We start from the raw sequence: 8,816 nt of genomic DNA on the forward strand, positions 1-8,816 counted from the left end.
CACCGGCACCGACGGCAGCACCAGCGCCAGCTATGGCCTCGCTTGTGAAGAAAATAATCAGCACTACCAAGGCCCCTGCACTGGGTCCCTACAGGTAATGCCTTAGCTGAGAAGGATCTGGGAGTCTTGGTGGATGACAGGTTGACCATGAGCTGGCAGTGCCCCTGCGGCCAGGAGGGTCCATGGTATCTTGGGGTGCATGGGAAGAGTGCGGTCAGCAGGTTGAGGGAGGTGATCCTGCTCCTCTATTTGGCCCTAGTGAGGCCACATCTGGAGTACTTTGTCTAGTTCTGGGCTCCTCAGTTCAAGAAAGACAAAGAGCTACTGGAAAGGGTCCAGCAGAGGACCACAAAGATGATGAAGGGTCTGGAGCATCTCTCTTGTGAGGAGAGACTCCAGGAGATGGACCTGTTTAGTCTAGAGAAGAGAAGACAGAGGGGATCTCATCAGTACATATAAGTATCTCAAAGGTAGGTGCCAAGAGGATGGTGCCAGACTCTTTTTGGTGATGCCCAGCAACAGGATGAGGAGCAATGGCCATAAACTAAAACACAAGAAGTTTCACTTCAACATGAGGAAGAAATTCTTTACATTGAGGGTGGCAGAGTACTGAACAGGCTGCCCAGGGAGGTCATGGAGTCTCCCTCTCTAGAGACATTCAGAACGCACTCGGACACGTTCCTGTGTATCCTGCTCTAGGTGACCCAGCCTTAGCAAGGGGTTGGACTGGATGATCTCCAGAGGTCTCTTCCAACCCTAATAATTCTGTGATTCTGTGAGGGAGAGGTCTCTTGGGAGAAGCAGAAGCATGTTTTGCTGGTGGAGTTTTGGCAGATCCCGGTAGGGTCTGTCAGGCAGCCCAGGGGCTGAGATGAGGGCAGGACCCCTGAGCAGGGGCTGGTCCCCTCCTGGTAACCCCCGGAACACCTGGAGTCCTGCAGTAGGAGCAGGGCTGCAGTGCCATGCAGGGGGATGTCCCCTAATCATTTTAAAATACCCCTCCAGAAGTCAGTTTGGGAACATAATTCTGAAATTAGTGGCAAGAAGTGAATGAAAAATAAACTGCAAGAGGAAGAATGATTCTTCTCCAGGAAAATGTGTTTGCCTAGAGACAAGCATGTTGCGCAGGGAAGTTACAGAGAGTGCTGACTATGGAGGCGATGGAGAGGGAAGGCTGAGCCTGATCCAGGGTGAGCTTGGGCAGATGGAGAGTTCAGTGCCTCAGAATTGCGGATCCTTCCTTATTTTGAATGTTTGTAAATGCTTTTCAGTCTAAAAACTAACTGCTGTAAAAATATGTAAGATGTTGTTCAATGTTTTCACAAGTTTGTTGTTGCAGCAGGTCTGCATGCAATTTAAAAAAAAGAAAAATCCCACTTTTCTTTGCAGAAGGGTTTCTCTTTACTATAGGGATGAGAAAAAAAAGTTCAATCAGTATAGCATACTCTTATAGCTAAGGTACAGAGGGGTTTTTACTAGGGCATTTTATACGAAATTTTAATTCTGCATTCAGTCTTTCTATTCCCAATAGTACCTTATTGCCTTCCAGGTGCATTTTTGTCTCCATTACTTTGTGTCCTGAGTTTTCTGAGCTTCAAACTGTGTGTTCCTTATAGACATTATAAAGATGGAAAAATACAAAGTTTGGAAGCCGAGAGACATGACATGAAGGTTAACTTCTGTAAACAATAAACTGTTATTGTACTGCAGCCAGGGGCTCGGCACTGCTTGGCGTTAGGAGAACATCTAAGACATGGAAAGGTGATGATTCTTCTGCTGCACACACACACACCACACTGGCCCGGTCTTCGTTATAGTTCTCCACTTCTGTTTTGGATTAACTGCACTCCAACATTTTGTGCTTATTGACAGTGCTTGATGAAATACTTCTTATTATGCTGCCTGTTAATTGTACAACAGGTCTAACTAACATCAGTAAGTTTATCACTAACTTAGTTTATCAGATTTTGCTAAACTTGTCAAAGTCCAGTGAGCAGAAAAGTTGCACAAGAAATAACTGCCACTGGGGTTTGTGTGGTTGAAGTTTCTCTGAGCTTCACTCATGCATTTGACTGCAGTAGAACTGTACCCCTTGGTTGGTAAATTGTTACTAGTCTCAGTGAATGGAGGAGTCCATCAGTAAGCATACCAAGAGAAGGAAGCTGAGGAGGAGCAGAGAAGGAGACCCAATAAGGCTGTTGCAGATGTTGGTCTGGCAGTGGTATCAGAAGGTTTCAGCTTGTTTTTTCCCTAGTTATTTGTGATTTAGGATTTTCCTAAGGCCTCTGTTGAGATAAACGTCTTGTCATGTCATTTATTTTATAATAAGCAGTACAAGACAATGTCTTTTTTTCTAGAGGGCTCATACCTTCCTGTTGCATGGTTCTCTGTGCTTCAAACAGAACAGAAGTTTATGCGTTGAGGGCCTGTGCCTCAAACAAAGCAGGACATGGTAGGAAAGAAAATTAAAGAAGCGTGTGTGTACAGGCACATATTTTCTATGAAAAAGACTGTCAGCTGGAAAACTATTTTATTCACTAGTTTCTCATCTTTAAATGGTGTTGTTCCATGATTTACTCCAGTTTTGTTAGTTGATGACAGAAAAAATAGTTGTAACATATTTTACCACATCCAATAAGTTACTGACTGTTTTTTCCCCTTATGAAATTACAGGAGAATGTAGGACAGGGATAAAAGGAAAGATGGGAATGATGGCCCTGTTTGAACTGCCTGACCCTAATCATTTTACTGAGTCCCTAAATCAGGTGTGTCACCTGTGAGGTTGGATTGAGACAATCCAACTGAGTCAATCTCAATTGAGAGATGTCATAAAAATGTACTCTGAAAGTGTCCATTTCTATTGCTACTGACATTTAAGGGAAGCTAAACTCCTTCAGATACTTAAGGGAGGTGCTTGAGTAGTTTATGTAGCTTGGGAGACTTGTTGAATGGTTAAAACAATGCATTTTCTTGTGGAATGGAAGAGGTAAGAAAAACGGTATTGACACGCCACAAACACTTTCAAAAAATCTTTCTCTAGTTCCTTTGCAAAATATTTTTAATTACTAGCTGAAGAGAATTAAATTATGTTTCTTGCATAATGTTTACTAGGTAGTTTAAATCTTTGTTTTAATCTTTTAATCTCTTTGTGATAACTAAAGACATTAATAATTGCTAATTCTGCTTCAGCAAAAACACACCTGACATTTATATAAAAATGTTTTGCAACTAGCTTTAATTCTACATTCTTCTGAATTAACCCAGCCAACAGGTCACTCAGGTTATTTGGTGAAAGGAGAGTGATTGTTCTGGGGATGGAGCGATCAAGGTGTTTTGCTGACTGCCCAAATTCAGATGGAAGAATACTGCCAAAGAACTAGTGGGCAGGGTGTCACCTCACAGCTGTAACTCATTACTGTGGTGCCTGTTTGAGAAGAAAACTCTTAAATTTTCTAATGAGCCCTCTTTTGATTTTTCTTTCTTTTGTGGTTTTTTTTCCCTTCATTCCCCTCATCACTCTGCAGCTGAGATGTGGATAAAAGGTATTGTCTGCTTCTCAAACTAGGATGGAATATTTATCTAGACGTGTGCAAAAAATGTCTATTTACTCTGCCTTGCATCTGTGCTGTCTGCAGTGTGGAATCTATAGGTCAGTTTAGTGTTGTGTTGCTGCATTCATACTCTGAACCTTTGCAAGAAATGGGGTTTATTTCCTCAAAAACAGGTCTATGCAATTCCATAGATGGCCTAACCTTGGCACTTCCAAAAGCATACACCTATTGAGTGTATGACTGTGTGTACAATCTTGTGTGTGCATAACCTCAGTCTCCTGAGATATTGTAAACTACTGTGGAAAATCTGACACGTGCTTTCAGACACTTGGATGTTTTCATGGGGAAACATTAAACCTACAGTGTGACTTGTGTTTTCAGCCAGGCTGTGCTGGTGGACCGGACAATGTACATTGCGGGACAGATAGGCTTAGAACCTTCCACTGGGCAGCTTGTCTCTGGAGGGGCAAAGGAGGAAGCTAAGCAGGTAAGAAGTCTTCTAGCAATGAACTTGTACTGGGATTGGCATGTGTTTAGTTAAATGTGGACTTGTGAGAAATCGAGAAGACTAGAAAGTGCATTTTGCATCCTCCAGATGAGGAAAAAGCAAGAAAAAGTCATTCCATCCTAACCCTGTCTTTTTTCTGCTTGGACAACTTGGAGGTCAGGGGAGGAATCTATGTTTTTATGACATAAAAACATAGATTTGGGAAGTGTTTTTATATAGGAAAGTAAGAAAGAATCAATGTTTGTAACAAAGGTTCACACCCCAGTAAAAACCCTGGCTTGAGTTGGGGAAAGATTTATTTTCCAAAAGCAAAGAGATGGAATAAGATGAGATGGAGCTGCATCATAAATTTACATCTAATGAATAGATGATTTAATATTTATGGTTTATTAGAGGCTCGCTTTTATTAGTTTTTATTTTGGTCAGTTTTGACAGTTGAGGTTTTGCTGGGTGAACTTACAATATAACATGGATGCAGCCAAGTTACAAGTCGTATTTGCATACTTACATAGATATAACCCAGCTGATAGTTAAAAGATTTTTGTTTCATTTTTCATTAGGCTCTAAAAAACATGGGAGAAATCCTGAAAGCTGCAGGCTGTGACTATGGCAATGGTAAGTGGTGCTATGATGGTGGCAAACAAGTAGTTGTTTTTACCTGAATTAAAATACAAAAAAAATCAAGTGACCTTTAAAGTGATCTTTGCAATGGGTATCAATGGAACACTACTCTTCACTGAAAGTTTCTGCCACTGGTACTAATACTTTAACTCCAGCTGGGAAAGCTTAGGTATAGACAGAGCTGCACCTGACTACAGGCATTTTAAGCATCCTAGGCTTTGCTCCAGGTAAAAGAAGGCTTGTGTCTATGGTGTTAATATTCTAGACACTTTCAGTACTTTTTTGGGGAGGACTCTAATAGTCAGCCAGACCAGGATTAATGCTGCCTTAGACAGTCATGGGCAAAAAATTCTAGCATAGACTGTATTTTCAGGCCTTTTTATGGATTTTTTTTTCACAACAGATATTATATATGATATAAGTTGTTGCCAAGAGTTAGTTTTCAACAGCTTTTTTAATTGACTTGCTTGTCAGTTCTGTGCCTCTTGGAAGATTTTGGCTTTTTCAGAGCTGGTCAGGAATGCCTCAAGTCCTTAAAGTTTTCTTACATACGAGGTACTCAGTTTTTTTTGGTGGTTCTTTAGGTTGTAGCTCTAATGGTCCATATCTGTTTGGAAAACTTATCAAAATGTTTAGACTACTCAAGAGAACTTTATGAAATAAAAGCAAGAAATGCATTAAAGTTTTTCAACTTTTGTATGCAAGGCCGAGGTCTAAAATAACTGCAGTTATATAATTTCCAGTTGTGAAGACTACAGTTCTGATGGCAGACATGAAGGACTACAATGATATTAATGATGTTTATAAGCAATGTAAGTAGATGTTTTGTTTCTGTCTTACCAGAATGGCTTGTGTAACAAATTATATTCATGGTATTCAAAGTGTTTGAATGACTCAGATGATGCAGTTCCATGTTGTTTGAAATTCCAGTAGAAATTTTAAAAAAATTCATTTGCAAGCATCAACCTAATTTCTTGTAAATTTGCGACCTACCATCTCACTCACTCACTGTCCTGTGAAGATCAACTCCTGCTATCCCTCCAGGTTGATCTTTCATGCCTCTATCTCTATAGATGCTCAGTTGTCCCTAATATAATTCTACTGTAGGCAGCCTTCAAATGCTTAATTTTAGATTTTGGATCTCCATTTCTTTAAAGTCTGTTTATATCTTTGAACAATTTGTGGGTTATTGGTATGGGACAGGGCTCATTTTTTATACAAAGATGAACCACACTGCTCCCCTTGAGATAAAAAAACAAACAATGCTCGGTTAACAAAACTGAATGTAAACTGAAATAGGTGATGCCAATGACCCATATTGTGCAGAAGAATTTGAGAGAATATGCACAGGAGTTCCTTATGTTCCTTTGGCTTTAACTGGGTAGCAGCATCTGATCTTGAATGAAGTCTTTCATTGATGAGCAATCAACACAGTCTTCTGCATGTCAAAATGGAATGGTTGTGTGTTTAAGCAGGGTAAAAACAGGCCAACTAGACAGTTATGTGTTGCCTCCTACCTGTAGTTCAAGAAAGCAGTTGCTGTTCTTTCATTGTGAGTTATTATCTCAGCGATTAACAGCTTTGAGTAAAGTTTCCTTTAATTATGCAAACTCCTTGGAAGCGATTGAAGTCAGGTTGGACGGGGCTTTGAGCAACCTGATCTGATGAAGGATGTCCTTGGCCGTGGCAGGGAGGTAGATATGACTGTGTGAGCATTAAATGTTCCCTCCAACCTGAGTTATTCTATGATTCTACAAATTCAGCTCTTACATCTTTACCAGTACCCTTCCCTCTGCTTCACCCCCGGTTCTAACACCTGTGACCGCCAGGTCTAAGCGGACACAGAGGAATAGGCCAAGGGCCTATTTTTTTCTCTGCTTTCCTTTGAGATGAGTAAGTTTGGACTGCTGTTGACTTTGCTCATGACTCTTCTGGCAGGGGCCTGTTTCTCTCTCTTGCTCTTTCTATGAAAGAGCCATCTCCTACTCCTTGGTGTTTGCAATTGTAGATCACCATTCTGATTTAATCTTTCACTTTCAGCCAAGCTGGTGTTAAGACCCTGCAGTATCAGCAGAGTGCAAGTATCACTGGTCACTAGATCACAACTGCGTCTGGCTTCCTAGTGATGAATGATAGCTTGCTGAGATGTGAGAGCAGTCAGTGACCAAAACAAACCAAAAAGGGAAAAATCATAGCTGGCACAGGAGACCTGTAGCCTTGAACTGTTCAAATTGACTGCATTTTATACAGATTACTTTGAACTGTGTTTTATCAAGCAGAGTTCAGTGATTAGTGGATATTTCTGTTTAAATTGCAGTTTTCAAGGCAAACTTTCCAGCCAGGGCAGCCTATCAAGTTGCTGCTTTGCCCAAAGTAAGTGTCACTTTTCTGCCTACAAAAAACCCCCCTTCTGAAATACCTTACTTCTGAAGCATTCTGACAGCTTTTCTTATTCTAAAATAGTTTCAATCGCAATTATTTTAATGGAGACTCCTAATAAGCTTTTTTCTAAGTATACCAGTCTTATTCCCACACATTATCAGAGATCTGAATATGAGATATAAATTTCTTTATTGTGGAAGATAGCTACAACACTAGAAGTAAGGGCTTATGATACTTGAGTAAGTGTAAAGTGAATTGTCAATATTACTTAACCTTGCTAAATCTGTCAGAAGTGTAATCTCTCTCAAATATCACTGTTCTTTCAAGGTTGTGTTGTACATCCACTTTCTTCATAAAATAGGTACATTAAATTCCTAATATGTTCCTTCATTGTTTTGTCACAGGGTGCCCGAGTTGAGATTGAAGCTATTGCCATTCAGGGACCCCTCCAAGATGCTTCAGCCTGACTATAAATAGAGACTGGATATCCTACAGCAGCAGTTTTGGATTTGATTAATACTTCTCTCTTACATCCCATTCCTACAGTTGACTAACAGCAGTTACATGCAGTTGAAAGTAGTAAATTTACCAAGGAAAGGTGCCCTCTTGCGGATTGGGGCCTTGGATTCTCTAAAATATGAGCTTACAGTGAGTTCTCTGCTGGCAAACCCTGAAACCTGTGGGAGTCCTGCTAAAATCAGCTGATCTGGATTGCAGGACAGGGCCCACTTTGTGATGGTCACTGGATATTCAGGTATTAAGGTATATGTTTGGGTGAACTTATAACAGTTATACTGTCATAAGTTATACTATGTGTGATCTGGACATAGAAAACTATAATGATTTGTAAGTAACAATTTTAAATAAGAAAAAATGACAGAAATGAGAAAACAGAACACTTGAATTGCATAGGACATATTTTCACTTTTGGGGAATTTTACTCCATTTGTTTCTGAATTGTCTTAACCTCTTTCTTTACATAATAGATTACTGTTGGGAGTCACTTTTTTTCATATGTAAGCAACTGTTTAAGAAAGTTAATATTAATTTCAGAAATAAGAAAATTATGCTTTTCTCAAGTGAAGTGCTAACTTTATAAATCAACTGTAAATTAATATCTACCTGAACTTTTTTCATAATTTTTTCATAGCAATTCAACTTTGACTGTGTTTTGATTTTAAAAAAAAAACAAGCAAAAATCCACAAAAAAAAAGTTTAATGAGAATAAAATATAATTGCAACTGCAAAAATGTGCTTGTCTATTCTGGGGACAAACTTTTTTTCCTGATTGTGCTTTGATTATCCATTACAAAAAAAAAAAATCCGCATTTTGCTTACTCAATAAGAAATAATTTGAACCAGAAGAATAGGCTTATTACGTCTCTCCTAATAGCTAAGGATGAAATTCTCCAAGACAGGACGATTTCAGCAATTGTGGCATTACAGTTCTTTGCTCTTTTTTTGCTGCCATTAAGGTCAGAAGCATCAGTTTGATGGGGTGATTAAGCCATATTGAGAAGTCTGACTGGTGCTGCTAGTAAGTTATCCCATCCCTACTGATCTTCTAACCAAGTAGCAATGGATATTGTGTTTTTAAGTATCTGTTTGAAAGTCAGCTGCCTCATGGCAGAGTTGATTCCATCTTCCCCACAGCCACATGACTAAGGACAGTTGGTTTATTCGGGGGGAAATGAGCAGAAATTCTTTCCTGCTGTAGTCTGTCCACCTCAACATCTTTTTTTTGCTCTCTTCTG

General features: G+C 39.7%; 1 protein-coding gene across 1 annotated transcript; it reads left to right on the top strand.

Moving 5' to 3' along the window:
• Positions 1-6: 6 nt before the first annotated feature.
• Positions 7-7,926, top strand: RIDA (reactive intermediate imine deaminase A homolog). Its single transcript, XM_008924047.3, has 6 exons — positions 7-94; positions 3,933-4,038; positions 4,620-4,674; positions 5,424-5,492; positions 6,998-7,053; positions 7,467-7,926. The coding sequence occupies exons 1-6, from the start codon at positions 33-35 to the stop codon at positions 7,527-7,529; spliced, it is 411 nt and encodes a 136-aa protein (XP_008922295.1). The 5' UTR covers positions 7-32; the 3' UTR covers positions 7,530-7,926.
• Positions 7,927-8,816: the final 890 nt, after the last annotated feature.

Source organism: Manacus vitellinus, unplaced genomic scaffold (genome assembly GCF_001715985.3).
Source record: "Manacus vitellinus isolate BGI_N305 unplaced genomic scaffold, ASM171598v3 scaffold_1_pilon, whole genome shotgun sequence".
Taxonomy (NCBI): domain Eukaryota; kingdom Metazoa; phylum Chordata; class Aves; order Passeriformes; family Pipridae; genus Manacus; species Manacus vitellinus.

Excerpts from the sequence above, each read along its gene's own strand:
- RIDA (XM_008924047.3), top strand. The coding sequence starts at position 33 with ATGGCCTCGCTTGTGAAGAAAATAATCAGCACTACCAAGGCCCCTGCA. Across the intron at positions 4,039-4,619 it reads CAAAGGAGGAAGCTAAGCAG|GCTCTAAAAAACATGGGAGA; the intron begins GTAAGAAGTCTT and ends ATTTTTCATTAG. Across the intron at positions 7,054-7,466 it reads AAGTTGCTGCTTTGCCCAAA|GGTGCCCGAGTTGAGATTGA; the intron begins GTAAGTGTCACT and ends GTTTTGTCACAG.